The sequence below is a fragment of the Lepidochelys kempii genome, chromosome 3 (assembly GCF_965140265.1).
Source record: "Lepidochelys kempii isolate rLepKem1 chromosome 3, rLepKem1.hap2, whole genome shotgun sequence".
In the NCBI taxonomy this organism is placed as follows: Eukaryota; Metazoa; Chordata; order Testudines; family Cheloniidae; genus Lepidochelys; species Lepidochelys kempii.
This window is the reverse complement of record NC_133258.1, coordinates 145003641-145021250: the sequence shown is the minus strand read 5'-3', so window position 1 is coordinate 145021250 and position 17610 is coordinate 145003641. Positions and strand designations below refer to the sequence as shown.

The 17610-nt window shown below is 40.1% G+C and overlaps 1 protein-coding gene and 1 long non-coding RNA gene across 4 annotated transcripts in view; one reads left to right on the top strand and one right to left on the bottom strand.

The window, feature by feature from the left end:
- Window positions 1–17610, top strand: part of LOC140909329 (uncharacterized) — a 119093-nt gene that overhangs the window by 76819 nt on the left and 24664 nt on the right. The window lies entirely within an intron of this gene.
- The window catches only part of LOC140909328 (visual pigment-like receptor peropsin), a 43855-nt gene that overhangs the window by 6159 nt on the left and 20086 nt on the right, over window positions 1–17610 (bottom strand). Inside the window, exon 3 of the mRNA XM_073338371.1 lies at window positions 2370–2469. Within this exon, the coding sequence (XP_073194472.1) occupies window positions 2370–2469 (100 nt within the window). The remainder of the gene's footprint in view (window positions 1–2369; window positions 2470–17610) is intronic.

Below are 17610 nucleotides of genomic sequence, written 5' to 3'. Positions count from 1 at the left end.
TAAGGCTAGATTCACAAAGGAACTCAGGCACCTTGGGCTAGATCCACAAAGATATTTAGACTCATAATTTCCACAGAAATCAATTACTTGGGCATGGGGTATTCTGGGGCAGGTTTTGGGCATGGGGTATTCTGGGGCAGGTTTTTCTCAATCTCTCCTGGGCACGAGACACAGAATTACTCTCAGAGGTTAGGGCACTCACCAGGGATGTGAGCGACCCAGGTTCCAGTCCCTCTCTTCCAATGCCTATTTAATTGTTTATACACAGTGGAGCAGCCTCAACAGGCGAGATTGAGAGAGACCCCAGAATACCCCATAGCCCAATGGCTAGGGCACTCTCCTGAGGTGGGTGGGACACCAAAGTTCAAGTCCCTTCCCCACATTAGACAGAGGAGGGAATTGAACCCAGCTCTCCACATCCTGGGTGAGGGCCCTAACACCACTGGGCTAAAAGTTACAAAGGGGGCACTATCACATCCTCTGGCTGTTTTGTGTGGGTCTAGTTATGTTCAGAGCATGCCTACCAAATTGGGCTCCACAGGCAAGATAGGTGGGGGAACACCTAGTTTGAGGATCTTTCTGGGGCTTAGCTATGATGCCTAGGCACCTAGGCTGAGGTGGCTGTGACCTTGCTCTCCGGTAGAAACTTAGGTGAGAGAGACGTGCATTTAAAATATGGCTAGATATGGTACAATAAATACAAAATACGGTACACAGCACAGCCTGATTCTGACTGCCCCAGCACCAGACTGAGTTAAAAATGGGCCTTAATAGATATATCAGTGACAAGGTGCATTGGTTCTGGTGCAAAGGTGGAACTTCCTGCAGAATATATATTGCCTTGTCAGGGTTGTTATTGCCTACGCAATTAGAAATATAATTTATATAACACAGTAAATGTATACTGTTCTTTATATACAGAGATTGAGACAGGATCCCTGCTCCAAATCTTACAGCGTAAATCACACAAAACAAAGACAAAAGACAATACTGGATAACACTGGAGTTGTGAACTAGCATGGGAAACTATTGATTAGAAGAAGATAGGGAGAATTTCTGGATGGAGTGGTTTTAAAGAGGGATTTGAAGTAGCTGAGCAAGGACTTTTGGTGGGAGATTTCTAACAGGATAGGAAATACAAAATAAATAATGGGAGGAGGACATCCATGATCTTTTAAGTGGGACGACTGGGAAAAGGGTGAGGAGCAGATTGGGGTAGGTGGGAATAAGAGCAGAAATGTAGATGGTGGCATGATTATGTAGGGGTTTGTAGGCAGGTGACAACAAAGAGTATGAATTTAACAGAGTAAGAGACAGGAAGCCATTGGAGATATTCAAAGTGGTGTAGAGCAGTGGGAGAGGGAGATAACTTTAGTAGTGGTATTTTGGATAGATTGGAGGGCATGGAGGTTAGAGAAGTATACAGTAAACAAGAAATCAGCACTTGGGGAAAGGTTTTAGGGGCAAGGGTCATGAGGAAAGAGTGATTTTTGAGATATTGAAGAGGAAGAAATGACAGGAGAGAACTGGAGAAGGGAGAAGTAGAGAGGAAAGCCAAAAATGGCATGCAGATTACAGGCCTAGGAGACAGGAAGGAGAGTGGCAATGTCAATGGAGCTAGGCAAGGAGTCTGGAGGAAGGTTTAAGAAGAAAGAAGTTCAGTGTTGAAAAGAGTGGGCCTGATTCTGACCTCACAGTGTGTAAAAAGTACATGGGTTGATCAGAATCCGGTCCATTGAGTTTGAGATGATGGTAGGGCATCCTAGAGACAATGGCAGAGAAGCAGTTTGAGATGCAAGACAGGATGGTGTTGGAGAGGTTGCAGGGAAGATCAGTAGATTTCAGTGTCCCAGGTGACACCTAACCCTATTCACAATGCCTGCTGTGAGCAGGCAAAACACCACTGAGAACAAAAAGGCATTTGTGGAGGAAAGTGTCCCAAGCCAGGTCTATTAATGGCTGGCAACTGTCCTAAACTTCATTTAATACAAGATGAAATTCACCTCTTTGCAGAGGGACAATGGACATGTGTACCACTTAAGTGCCATTTACACTCTATTTTGAGGGACTTAAGTGATACATAAGCTTAGTGTTGGCCCTCTGCACGGGGTTGAATTCTACCCACAGTGAAGCAAATGTGCCAAGAATAACCCTGCTCTTATTTGGGTTAATCTGAAAATGTTTGATGGAAGCAGATTTCCAACAGAAATTATTGGGCCTGATTTTGATTCCCCCCCTTGTCCATTGGCCACCATGTTACCCCATTGACTTCAGGGGAGTTATTCTTGTTTTTCACCAAGGTAACTGAAGGCAGAGTCAGAAACCAGCGCTATTTTTAATTTCTTCAAATGTGTGGTTGAAGCCCTTACCTCTGTCTGGATGGCAGCCCTTTATGTAGCGAGTCACACTGATCACTGTAAGGGTATTAATGCTAGCCAGGCCAAACAGAAGTGTCAGAAATCCATCAATCTGCAAAAACAAATAAAAAAGGGGGTTTGTTCCCGCAACCAAACTACAGAATGACAAGGGGGTTGGATTGAGGGGAACTGTTGGGAATGCTCCAGTGGTTTTATATTAATGTTCCTGAAAGTTTTTCCAAAAGCCCAAATGCCAGTGAAATATAAAATGTCAGGGGTCTTTACCATAGAATCATAGAATATCAGGGTTGGAAGGGACCTCAGGAGGTCATCTAGTCCAACTCCCTGCTCAAAGCAGGACCAATCTCCAATTTTTCCCCCAAATGGCCCCCTCAAGGATTGAACTCACAACCCTGGGTTTAGCAGGCCAATGCTCAAACCACTGAGCTATGTCTCCCCCCAATCTCTGTGATCACTGAACAATTAGACACTGAAAAACTAGATACGGTGTGTCATGTGGGTAATGTGAATGTAAAACAAACAAGCAAACACCTGCTGAAATACATCCCCCCAAAATACAAAGTTACGGAATGAAAGAGAAAAAAGACTGCACAGGAGAAAGGGGATAGGATGCAACAATCCTCATTATATAGAGACAAATATGTAAACTGAACACATGAAGTTTAGGTTAAGGTGGCAGTAGCAATAGGAAGCATGCAAGCATGCAATCAACTTAGCTGGGTGGAAAAAAAGATTTTTAAAACGTCCAAACCCAAATCAGCCAAATTATTTATCTTTGAACAATGCTAGTCATATTTGTTACTGGTATGGTAAAACTGACTCAGGCCCTGATCCTGGAATCTGATCCACACAGGTATGCCTGCATAGACCCTTTTGCCTGTGTAGCATGCCAGTGAAGTCAATGGCCGCACTAGCAGTCTATACACAGAATGGTTACAATTCAACTAGGTTAATTCATGGCTATAAGGAAGAAGTACCTGCTGAATGTAGCAAAGATGGATGTAGCCAGCTGCTAGTGAATACTGTGTGACTGGGAGGTGATCTGGATAAAATCTTTGCAGGCTTAGTCTAATTTTCAAAAGCTTGGAATCAGATGCAAACACAGAGCTAGAGGGTCACTTGGAGGTATAAGTTTCACATTAAATTGAGTAGGAAAACTGATGTAAGTGGCTCCACACTGTAACTTGCAAGAATTTGGTATTCAATGGTTATATAAATAAAAACCCTGCAACTTAAACCAGTTCATTATTCTGGCAAAATATATTCAGTCCTCACATAATGGCACCACTCTCATTGAACTCATGCCCGAATTTGGCCTGAGGACATTGTGAATGAGGTGAATATAAATTAAAGTAGGTGTGGTACGCTTTATCTTACACCCTTCTCCTGCAACAAGCCCCCTTGTGCTTTCTCTACATTCATTTTGCAGAATCCCTGAATAGTAAATCAGTGCAAGATGCACTATTATGGCACTTACATGGCCACGTCTGTCAGATTTATGATCAGCTTACACCTGATGTGTAACCAAAACCAATGTATATGTCACAAAAGAATATGACCCAATGATTTCCATGGATGCAGCATATGCTTTCTCCAGGTTGCATTTGGCTGAATTTGTCCTGTTGTCTCTCAGGATTAGTTAAACACCTGGAAATGCAAATGCACTATACACTTCATTAAGCTTATGGAAGCAAATAGCCTCTGCTCTACTATGTGCTATAGCCGTACTGCACAAATTGAGATAACAACATGTGCAAGGACTGCTGTAAATCCACACAGTCGTAAGCTTAAAAAATAGTACGAGTTATTGTTTAGAACTGAACAGTGTTTCAGGAACCATGAGAACGGTGAAAAATCTGAACAAAAGCCTAAAAAGCAGTAATAATAAAAATACATATAAAGGACTAGGGCTGGATCCTCAGTGGATGTAAACTAGTACAGCTCCACTGAAGTTGTCATGTGTCGGCTCAGGATATGACAATTGCCTCCAAAGATGACAACTGTTATTCTCTCATCCTCATTTCCCCATCCTTAGTAGATGTGCCAACGTCATTTCTCACTGAGGGACAATTGTATTTCCTGATCAACTCAATCTACCAATGGAGCGCACAAAAAAAAATGGCAGGCAAATGAGACTAGTCATTTTGATTTAAAACGAAATACTGTATCATCATAAGTAGAGTTAGTTGAAACATTTTCAGTGAAACATCTTTCCATCAGAAAATGCTGTTCGATTAAATTGAAATGTTTCATGGGAATCAGAGTAGCAGCCGCGTTAGTCTGTGTCCGCAAAAAGAAAAGGAGGACTTGTGGCACCTTAGAGACTAACAAATTTCTTTGAGCATAAGCTTTCGGGATGAAGTAAGCTGTAGCTCACAAAAGCTTATGCTCAAATAAATTTGTTAGTCTCTAAGGTGCTACAAGTCCTCCTTTTCCTTTTTCATGGGAGTGTGTCAATTTCAACTAAATTGGTGGTTTTGATAATGCGGAATTTTTTTTTTCACCTTTATCATTTTGATTGATTTCATTTTGACTTTTATATTAAAACATGTTATAATTTAATATTCTATTTAATGTTTAGCATTATATCCTAGTATATATAGCGCTTTGACATTAATCAAACAAAACATTTTTACCTTATCAAAATAAAACACTTCAATTTTTCTCAATTGAAATTTTCAAAATTTCTCTTCAACAGGAAAAATTTTAAATTTTGATTTTTCATTCGGATTTGGAACTGCAAAAAATGTCACTTCAGAATTTCCTGCAGAACAGAAATTTGGTTTTCCAACCATTTCTAATTATAAACAAGGAAACAGCACAACACTTATCAAACAAATGTATAGCTAGTAAGTAATCACTATCTTTCTTCAAATATCACCTTCTTCAGCACCTCAGCATTTAAGTTACACCAGACTAGTCTCCTTCCAACAGCAGTTTAGGGAGACCTGGTTCTCCATGGCTGCATACCACGTGTAGATATTTAAACATGAACAGAGTGGGTATAAAATGCTACCATTCTGACTTGCAAAGGTATAGAGGACTACACAAGGTGCATTGGATAATAAGGGAATCTATGAACCTGATCCAAAGCCCACTGAAGTCAATGGCAAGACTCCCCAGTTGATTCTCATCAGTTTTGGTTTGGACCCTGTATTAGCATAAAAGATGCTTATTTATGCATTTTGCCTTCTGACTTTGGCACCTTATGTAATACCCCTCCTATTCATCTTTGAATCTGTTACAGCCCCAGAGATTTTATTTTATAAGCCCCATATGTGGTTTATGGTATTTGAATTGGGGACAGTATTTGATAGTGTCTGATGTAGTGTCTCATGCAGCCTTCCTCTCAAAATTAATTCAGCTCAGCTTGGACAGACACACACTTCATGTGGACCAAAAACAGGCAGCAGGACCAAAAACAATAAGTAATGACAAATTGCAAAGCACTGAGGTCCAAGGAGGTGCTTAGTGTGGTACTGCAGAAATTGTATTGGGCAGATCTTAATGTCTTCATTAATGGCCTAGAAGAGGGATTAAACAGCCCATGAATGAGATCCCAAGAGGATATCAAATTCAGAGGAGCTGAAACCATAAACAGGACAGAGAAAGGCTACAAAAGGCTAGTGGGTGGAAGCAGGGACAATAAATAGCATTCTAAGATTTATCTTGGAAAAATACCAACATATGTCTCAAGTACCTAAACACCAGGGTTAAAATCATAATGTCCTCAGTGCCCTCCCCTCGGGTGGAGCACCTGCCTTGTACGCCTAACCATCCTTAGCATGGCTCAGCCTCACAAGAGGCAAGGTGGAGCCCCAAATGTGACTTCCCAAATGGGTAGCAGACGGTCAAAATTGGATGGTTATATTACAGAAAACAACATACATTTTGCAATTTGCATACTGCAGTAGCTGTACATTGTTTCTATCTATATTCTTTATCAATGAAAATACAATATTTGCTCTTTGGTTATGGGTTAAAAGAGAAAGGGGATTAATTAAAGCACTATGCTTAGCACTAAGGAGCTGTCAAGCCCACTAGCTTAGCCAGCTTTAGCCTTTTCTGCTCCTGCCTGGCTCACTCCCAGCTGCAGGTGTTAACTGTTGGTTAGCTCTAGGGGTATTGTTCCTTCCCTTCTTTATAAAATCAAGGTCAAGGTCAACTCGGGTTTCTCTCTCCCTATTCTTCACTCCCCCTTCCTTTCAGTGAATTTACTGTTGGCCCCTCAGCTGCTCTCTTCTGTGGATTTACTCCAGTTGCTGTCTCTTCATTCTCATTCCTCTCTCAGGAATTTGCTGTCAACATCTGCGGTGCTGGGCATGCAGGGAGCTGAGAGCTTCACAGACAGAGCCGAGTTGCAACATGCTCTGCATAGTTCTTTCCATTTTAGGTACTTATATAGCTTCCATTACCATATCTGAGTTTCTCACAGTCTTTAACACGTGTATCCCCCCACTTTTACAGATGGGGAACTGAGACTAAGTGACTTGTCCAAAGTCACACAGGACGGGTGGTAAAGCAGGGACTCAAACCCAGGTCTCTCAAGTCATAGGCCAGTGCCTTAACCAGTGGACTATCCTTCAGATTTACAAACAAGGGAGAGGCTTATACATGAAGAAAACAGACAAAACATTTAAGCTGGTAAAACAAGGTAGTATAAAGAGTAGCAGAATGAAATTAAGACAGGAAAAATATTAATAAGGATACAAGAGGGGATCCTTCTGCACTAGGGGGAAGATGTCCTAATAGCTCTTTCCAATCTCTAGCTTCTATAATTGTATGATCTAAGAGTTAGATCCTGATCTCAGTTACACCCATATTTATTCAGAACAAGTATATGGATTCTGCTACAGTTATTCCAGATTTACAATTGCATTACTGAGATCAAAATCGAGCCCTAGATATCTACTCCAGTGCAAGGAGAGGAAGAGTAAGTAGGAGGTGTCTCTTGAGGATAAAAGGCCCAACACTAGTTATAGCCCATGCGATCCAGAGACTTGCCACAATGGCCAACAGAAAGACCTTTCTGAGAAAGACCTTTCTCAGCCACCTCTACTCCGAAAAAGATAGCATAGATCATAGGTAGTAACAGAGACAGATCTACAGAATCCAAAGTAGCTAGCAACCCAGAAAATACTAATTATCTTACCACAGTATCTTGAGTTGATAGCTAGAAATACTAATATAAGTACTGAGAATAAAGTAATCCATTTCTTCTCCAAATTTAAAGATAATTTGGCCCATCAGCTAAGGAAATACTAAAATATGTAGGAGAATAAATTAAATGTCTCTAATCAAAAATTTTTGTGTATTTTTTCATGCTTTCCACCTTCAGCTGTTTCTTTATTCTCTTTTTCTCTTCTTCTACCTCCAGCCCATTCTTTCCTTCTATGATCATAACATTTTCTGTTATTTCAGTGTAGGGTAGTGGTCCTCATAATGTGACCAAAGGACCACTGGTGATCTGAACCCTAATGCTACCCAATTAGTGATTCCTAGTGTTGAGAGGAGAATCCAATAACTGCAAATCCCTCACCTCAAATTAATAAAGACAACATCAGGAAGTTTGTCTGATTTTAATTTTGAGTCAACCAGATTTTATGCTAATATTTCTTAACGAGCAAGGAAATTAGCCAGTTTAAAAGCTTTTCTTTCAGGACTACACCAAAGCTGTTCCTTCTGCCATTTAGATATTGACAGAATCTGCTTATTATCTTTACTGGTTGCCTACAAGCTGAGACATGAACAAAAGGAAAATGTCATCCTTGTTCTGCTTTCTACTTCTCATGCCTTAGTTTAAATCTCATTATGTTCACAGTACGCTATTTAAAACTCACTATGTGTAAAGCTCATAATGTGTCAAATTAGTTTCGTAAGCTTTGCTCTAAGGTAGGAAGTGTCAGGAATCTCCCATGCACCAACAAGTTTTAGCAATGGACTGGATTAGCCTCTCTGTTATACTGCTGTAGCCCTAGTGGCTTCAGCGGAGCTATTCTTTATTGACATCACTGTGAGAGAAGAGTATGTCCCAGTGGTTCTAATCCTAGATTAACAGAGATAGAATGGTATGAAAACAGATTGCTAAAGTAGCTATTGTGTATCAATTTAGGCTGAAACACTAGTCTCCTCATTGCTGACTGCTCAAGACAGAGGACACAAATCTGATTCTATGAATCTATGGTTGCTTCCTAAACTGCATGTGCTTCTCCATAGACTAAGCCATCCTGTTGTTGTCCTCTAGTTAATATGATGAATCTAACAAGAAAAAACTAACCAAGTGACAGAGGTTATTTTTCCACTGTATATATTAAGCCTGAGACAATCTAGTCCTCAGAAATAACATTTAAAAATGCAAACAAAAAATGACTCCAAATTCAAATCATGTAAATAAAAAATAACAGAATTCCCAACCCAGAAAAAAAAGGAGAAAACTTTAAACACTCCCTATTCAAACCACTTCACCAGAAAAGACTAAGGTAAGAGAGAGAGTCCTCAGAGTATTCCCTAAACATCAGCAAATTCTGTTTTTTTGCACCTAGTGGGGAAGTAAATTACATTCCTATCCAATAAAAACAACCTTCTCCTCGCCCTCATACCAATTCTCCAAGAGTGTATCAGTTTAAGCAACATAGCTCATTTCAACTGTCAGGTCAAACAGAAGAGGTCCCAAGGTACACGATCCAAACCATCAACTTGAACTGCACTTGGAAATGAATTAGAAACCACTACAGTCTCTGTGACTTCCTCCATGCCCACAACATTGCTAATCTGGGTGGTTGCATTCTGTACTAGCTGAAATGTCTGAGTGGTTGTCAAGGGCAGCCCCATTTAGAGGTCAGACAATAATCCAATACATTAAGGGTCTCTAAACCAAAAACACTTAGTTTAATAGTAAACCAAGTTTAAATCATTACGTGAGAACAAGTTGTACTCTACATTTTGTATTCATCAGGTTAATGGATCCTTCTGCCCATGGAATGTAAAAAAACATTCAGTATTATTAAATGCAAAAAAGATTATATTAATGCAGTACTGAGGATGCACGGTTAAACACTCTATAGTAGAGAAATGCAAAATTCAAGGTTGGACAAACCACCATAAGTCTCTCCCATTGCAAGTATTGCAATACAGTACAGTCTTAAATTCTGTGACCACACACTATTTCCAAAATAATACAATATGATATTGTACAATGTTTTCTACAACCTTAGATACACACATCTAAGATTAATGGAGTGATCAAAAAATTAAAGACATTATTGTAATGTATACATGCAATGGGTTAGAAATAAAGCTGTTCAATTATCCACAATATTCACTGATATCGAAGCTCTGAAATGTGCAGTCTTAATCATGCCTAAATACTTGTTCCATTTAATTTGTTAGTATTTTCTAGAGAAAAAGAAAAACAGAAAAGTTTCACATTGTATACTAGTAGTTACCAGTCATCAAATGTCATCTGGTGTGTATAAAAATATAATTAACAACAGACATAGAGCAGATTCTGATCTTCTTATTTATATTAATTAGGACTCTACTGATTTGAATGAAGTTATTCTAGATTTACGCTGGTTTAACTGAGATCAGAATCAGGACTTTTAAGATAAAGGTTGACTCATGGCTATTGGTATTGCAGTTCCTTCATTTAATTACTTGTGCATAATCTGGTATATACCCATGTAAGTGCATGGGGTCAAATTGGTCCCAGAACATCATCATTTTAAATACACATAACATTAAAATGACTGAACTGATTTTCTTCAAATTTCCCTTGATCTCAGTAAGAACTGAAAAAAACCAAACCAAACCAACCCCGCATTTGAAGAAAATGTGTTCAGTACTCTTAAAGTTACAAATATGGCAAGTATTTGAAAAGTATGTTCTGTATTAGATAAAAGCATTCTATGGGCTTGATCCTACATAGTATAGGTGTGGAAAACTGTGAGTAGACATCCAAGGCTAAATCTCATGAGCAGAATAGGAAGCACGGGGGAACCTTTTCCTGCATTACTGAGATATTGGTATGTGGCTGCAAAAAGGGCATGCCCTGGTCACAGAGACATCTTTATTTCCTGGCATCAGTCACCTAACATGGGTCAGGGTTACACAAAGTTAATTACCCTATCACATGACAGTGGTCGGTATCCACCGACTCTAGTGTTACAGTTACAGTAATCACTAAGTTACTTCTGTCCAGCAGCTGGGATAAGACGAAGGGGAGTGCATAGATAAAGTACATTAGCTCAATCCCTATTCTGCTAAAGGAAAGGAATATTCTTCAGAAAGGAATATTCTCCACTCAAGTCCCTTGCAAGAAAAGGTAAACGTCCTGGACTTGAGACTGACCACCATTCAATTCAGGGGAAATTACATAGTACTTAACTTCACCTGGGTTAATGATTAGCCTTGTTTAGCTTTACACTGGAGGGCAACGATCTTGTACACATTGTGATGCACCATGCAATGTCTAAATACACACGTATAAATTTAACAAATATAGAGTATGTCAGTATCAGAACTTGTGTTTGAACTCACGGGCCTGATTATCTTGTCCCAGTGAGCACAACTGGATGTGCCCAGAAGTTCTTGGTTCCCAGATCTGTGCTCACCTTACTAAACCATTACACATTTCTCACATCTCTCTCTCTCTCCCATATGCGTACCCAGAATGTTTTACACCATTATTTTTTGTTTGATCACATAAGTATAACTGTTGGCAACAGTTACACCTAAAGAAACAATATCCTTTGAAAGTAAGGCAGAACACACTTTACTGGTTATCTGTTCAGCAGCTAGAAAAAGCTGCACCACAGCCAACAATAAGCATTTTAAAAAAACATAACTCTGATATAGTCAAATTTATTTTGTAAATTTATTTGAGATAGTGCCATCCAGTGATTCCTGAGAACAACATTACAACACACATACACAAAATTACTTAATATCAAAATGCTATTCTCTACACCCTCCCCATAGAACTGTGAACAATTTGAACTTCACACAGCCAAGAATAATATCACTTTCACACAATGAAAGATATACAGAATAATCAAATTGCCATTTAGAAACACCTTGATATCAGTGGAATAACAAAAGCATAAGAACATAAGAGCGGCCATACTGGGTCAGACCAAAGGTCCATCTAGCCCAGTATCCTGTCTTCTGACACTGGCCAATGCCAGGTGCCCCAGAAGGAATGAACAGAACAGGTAATCATCAACTGATTCATCCCCTTTGCCAATTCCCAGCTTCTGGCAAACAGAGGCTAGGGACACCATCCCTGCCCATCCTGGCAAATAGCCATTGATGGACCTATCCTCCATGAACTTATCTAGTTCTTTTTTGAACCTTGTTATAGTCTTGGCCTTCACAACATTCTCTGGCAAAGAGTTCCACAGACTGACTGTGCGTTGTGTGAAAAAATACAGTCCCTACTTTCAGTATTTTCCCAAGTAGACAGTAAGTACACTGTAGACAATAAATCTTTCTGAAAATGGGGGAAAGTATTTACTACCCCCAAAATGTAATAACAATTATACACTCATAAAATAAGGAACACTGCTGGATGAAATATTGATAATGAAGCATATATTATTTTCAAATCTTATAAACTTCATTGGAACGGATATCTCAGTGGTGTGAAATCATATGAAATTCTTTGGCAAAAATTCACATAATTTTTTCCCAAAAAAATTGGCTAGTGGGCCTTCAGAATACTATCCACCTGCACATGACACCTAGTAACTACTGCAGGTTGAATTTTTTCATATGAAACTTTTCCCTCAAAGTGGGGTTGTGGTGAAAAATCAAAATTTTCATGGAAAAAATTGTTTTTGAAAAAAAATATTCAGATTTTCATTGAAAAACTGAAAAGTTTTTCCCCCAGTATTTGGCAATCAGAAAGCTTCCTTTTTTAAACCTTTTGGCTGTCAAAAACATTTTGGTGTTTGGGTTTTCACTGAAACCCTGAATATTTTTTCAAAATGCTTTGTGGGAATTGACCAGCTCTACTAGACATGCAGTGCAATCTTGTGTATTACACATATTTTACTCTGACAGGTGTTTTCTTTGAGTTGCCTCAGTAATGGAAAATGCTGGTGAAATGGTGTTCATTCAGACAAAAGGAACTATAGTCACTTACTACATGTCTGGGACATGTCTCCTTGATATAAGTAAATGCTAAGTCAGCTATTTAACTATCTGACTTAAGAACTCACAGTCCCAAAAAAGAAGTAACCCTGGCCTTTGCAAAGTATAAAATACCTTGAATGAAATCAGAGTAAAATTATATGGAGCCCTAGGACCAAGGAAAATGGTGGGTGGTGGAGCTTGTCACCTCTGAACCAGACACAGTGGAAATATTTCTGAGCCAGAGTGGAATGGTGTTACAACAGCCAGCCTTTATGAATTACTTTATGAAATTAAGTATTAAACCGTGAACTATGGAGTTTCCCCTGGGAACTTGTATAATACATTTCAATGGTTCATTGTATTTATTGTTATTATAGGATTTTTAAAAAGAACATATCCAGATGGTTTAAAACCTTCTGTACCTTTTGCATATCTACGGAAATTAGGGCTTGCCTTTGGTTCCTACATAATCCCAATAATGGGATCCTTTAAATGTCAACACAAACACAGTTTTCTTGTGAAAGTAAAGTAATATATATATATTTAGTTTTTTAGTCCTCAGAATGCTACTTTATACTGATCTCTAGGATTATAAACTTGTCAGGTGAGTTTTCCTAAAGACCACTGGTTATTCATGGGCTCTACCACACATACCCATGGGGATTGCCACTGCCACTTTGCGGCCTGCAAAGCACATAGCTACCAGTTCTCTGGGCTGATTTTTGGCTGTAGGAAAGCCATCTGTGCAGTCACTTGACAAGGAGTCACTTCTGGCTGCTGGCTAATGTGGCTTCTACATGAGGTGGTTCTTCTGCTGAGCTGCTAACGTGGCTTCTAGCCACAAGAGATCGCAGCATAGCAAAGGTGCGAGCTCAGCTCCAAGCAGCCGAAGCAAGGATGTGGTATGTAGCTATAAATCTGAAGGGATGGGATGGCTGTTTGGAGCTCCTTTGTTACATTGATACTGCTGGCTAGCATAGATTCTACATTGAAATAAATGGAGAATTTTGGTAACTTAAAACTCACCACATAAAGTAACTGCCTTTTTATTTAACTGGGGGGATTCACTCTGAAACCCAACAATGGACATTTAACTTTAGGACAGATATCCTACAGAATACATGAGGCCTGGGTTAAGAGAGAAACAGAGGTGAAATAAATTATCAATTTGCAACACGCAAGCCAGTTAATAAGGGGTGCACCAAGCAGCCTTACTAAGGCTGGTGTCATTGAATATATTTGTTACAGAATTGGAAGAGTAAACAGGGAGGTTACTAAATTGGAAGATGACAACATTATTTAGCACAATCAATTGTGAAGAACTACTGAAGGATCTAAAACAAATGGTAGTATCATCACATTGATTTTCAATTTTAATGGGAAGTTCTGCTTAAAAATCAGTGAGATGATCTGGCCCGCCCAAGTTTAGGAGATTGGAAGACATTATCATAGATTAAATTCTTTAGAGACAAGGTCCAAGTGATGCACTGAAGAAACTGAAAATATTGAACAAACTGATGGTTTCTAAACTAAATGTAACCAGTTAGGAAAAGACACAGGCATTATAGGAATGAGACTGGTAAGCAAGTATTACCACCCTTTTACAAATGGGGATATGGAAATTGAGAAATTATGTGACATGACAGAGCTAGTAATAGAATTTAGACATTTTAGTTTGCTCGACCTGTGTGCACATTGCTAGCCCAGTAACCAAACCAGCCCGGCCCGCCAGGGGCTTTCCCTGCACAAGCGGTGGAACAAGTTTGGGAACCAGTGTACTAGCCCATACCTCTCTTGTGATTACGCTGACGTGTAGGTAGATCATCAGCTTTGTGATGTGAAATAATATCGGTGCAGCACTGGAGAGACTCAGATTTGCTAAGCAACCAAACAGACCCTTCAAATTATTTAGTTCGTAAGTATCAAATACATAACTTCATTGACTCTCACAGAATCAGCAATGGCTGTAGAAGTTTAAAAAAAAAAGTACAAGAGACAATGGGTCAGACCCTCAGCTAGTGCAAAACTGGCATAACTCCATCTGGCCCAATATCCTCATCTGTGATGCTCAAGTTTATGCTGGTTCTGACTAACTCCTCTTCCCCCAAATTAAAGCTGTTGTCTTTTCCATCTATGTTACTTAAAGGTGAATTGCAAAGCAAAAAAAAGAGGCGGGGGAAAAAAATCTTTTTCCACTTAGTTTTTTCAATCTAAATTGTCTCCCTCCAGAGACAGCTGCAGCTCAGGTTACAGCCTTATGTGACTACTCTGTTAAGGTCTTCTAAATATTGCTAAGGTCCTCCAGCCAAGAGACAGAAGTTAGGACTCTTCCTATAGCCATAATATTTCATATGTAAAATCCTCACAGAAAAAATAATTTTTTGAGGGGATGGAGGGGCCTCGAAAGGCCATCTTTGACCATTATACATGAGCGGTAAAGGGCAAAACCAGTCTTTTGGTGTTTTACTTTATAGTTCATCTTTAACATACTCCATTTTTTGCTGAGCAGGATGTAAAGGTGAGCTGAATACAGATCTAAAGTTATATAGCCTGTACACAGCACCTTTAACACCTGCTTTATCTGTTAATGCTCTTAGTGCCACTTTCATGATTTGGCTTTGGGTTATTTTCATCTTACACAAATGTCAGAAATGATAAGCTAAATATAAACAAAATCCGAGCAATATCATACTTTGACTAATTATGTGTGAAGACCTGCAGCAGCTAGTTCTCAAGCCCTTTTTACATTCAGTGTAATTCCTTGTGGGAATCTCATATATAACTCAGACGACTGAACGACACAGACATCCAAATGTATTTCTGCATATACCTCAGGGCTGATACAATTCTGTGAAAAATCTGGTTTCTGTACTTCTTAATGAGCCACTCTCAGTTCTATTTCAAGCATCTCAAAAATTGAGCTGGGTTGTAATCATGCCAGCTACACGGGGTTGAGCCGGGTTAGTTTTTGGATAAGGAACCTTCACCAATATCTGTCTGCTGCGGAAAGCAGTACTGGTGATTCAGATCCTTTTCCTGCAAGCAGAGCTACATGCATAGACTCTTACTGCAACGTTTATGAAGCCCAGTGAAGTCAGTGTGCATCTGTTCAGGAACATAAGGGTTCAGTTTAACGCTGGCCTGGGAAAGCCCCAGGGAGAAAAAGAGAACAACACTTGACCCAACACCATGTGGATGCAAGGGGAGAAGATGACTGGCTCATAGATCCCGCTGGGTCTCGGAGGGAGAGAATTCTGCAGTGAGTGGTCTGAGTGGCTGTGTGGACAGGTGGCCGGGGGGGCGAGGAGGGGGGAGGTGTGTGTGCTGGGGCAGTTGGATGGAATTGATGAGTTGACCGCAAGATGGAGTGAGGTGAGTGTAGGGATGATTGGGCAAATGAAAAGTGAGTGGGTACTAAATGGGAGAATAAGATGGGGATGGGGTGAGCTTGACAGAGAGTGAGTGGGGATTGAGACTGAGGTACATAGAGATGCTGTGCACCATTGTCTTCAGCAACTCAGGAGCTATACAGTAGAAAGGAAACCCCTGAAACCTGGTTGTTCTTGCCTTAATTCCTCAGTCACATGCCTGAAGTGCTGTCACTGCCTCAGTCACCTCGCCTGGGACCATACAGGAAAACTGGAGTGCAAAAACATTATCTTGGTTAGCGGGCTAGTCTAAAAACATAAAATCATTTAAAATCAAACTAATTCAAGGAGCCAGGAAAAACCTCCAGGGATGTGGGAGACAGGACACAATGGGCAAAAAGGTGGGAGGGAGCTCATTAAAAACACAAATAGGGTGGCGAGGCTTTAAAGTTTTGCCCCAGGCCCTGTAAATCTTAATTAACTGTGGTATGTTTTAGACTGGTTTGGCTTTCTCTGTTATTTCCCCTGTTACCTATCTGCTGTAGTCTTTGCAAGGCTCAGAGGAGTTGCATGTCAGAAAAATAAAAACAATACATGAATACAGGGGCATTCTCAATTTTTTTTTTTCATGTGGAGCACTTCTTAACAGGCAGAATGTCTCATGACCTCATTTGTGAAAATATAACATCTCTGTGGTTACTATAGCATTTGCTCACACGAGGAAGTAACATCAGTAAGGTATCTGGGCCAAAACTTTCAAACCTGGCTGCCTAAAATTAGGCTCCAAATGCCATAGCTAGGCACTTAAATATAAATGGCCTGATTTTCCAGAGTGCCAAGCATCATTGAATTTAATGGGAACTGCAAGTGTTTAGCACCTTTGAAAATCAGGCTACTTTTATTAAGGTGCCTAAATGTAGATTTGGGAGCCTAACAGGCACCCTGGCCTTAATATAGGTCTTAGCAACCGTAAAAAAAAGCTGCTAGGGCCATATGACTAGTGGGCTCTCCTTGGACCACGAGCAAGTGCTTTGTAGACCACTAGTCATTATTCCATTTTAGTTATTTCAGGAATTTACAAACCTCCCCCATTTCCCACTGGTGGCAGCGGCCTTCTGAAGCCAGCAGCTCTGTAGTGGTATTATGATTATTGCACAGGGGAGGCTTTGTATGTTTGCTGGGAAGTGAGCTTTAGTAGAATTTGAAGTGCTCACACAGAGAGCTGTAGTGTTTCTTTCCCTCCCCTTGTTAAGGAAAGTCATTTGCAACATCACATTACTAACACGTTTCACTGTCTCTTCCATACGAACATCTATTGCAGTAGACCCTATGAATAGACTCTTTATGGAAAGGAGAGACTTGTTCATGGTTGTTAACTAGAAAACTGGCCAATGGGGGACTTGATCGCTCAGGGGATTTTCTAGGTCACTGGCTCATATCTCGACCCAGGCACAACTATTACAGTTGACGTGAACTGACCCCTTTGTGGGCAGTCCCAGCAGAGGCCAAAGACTACATTTGCCCAGAGAATGAACTGCTGCCTCGACCTCTCCAGGACAGGGTTGATGCACAGTGGCAGGGCAATGAGAGGATAGAGAACGGAGCTACAACCGGGCAAAAAACAGTCTTCTGCTTTCTCCAGATTTTCTGAACAGGGTGGGAAAATCCTAGAGGGGCTTTGGTCTGCAGCCAGACCACAACTTTGACTTCTTATCTTGGTTCAATTTGAC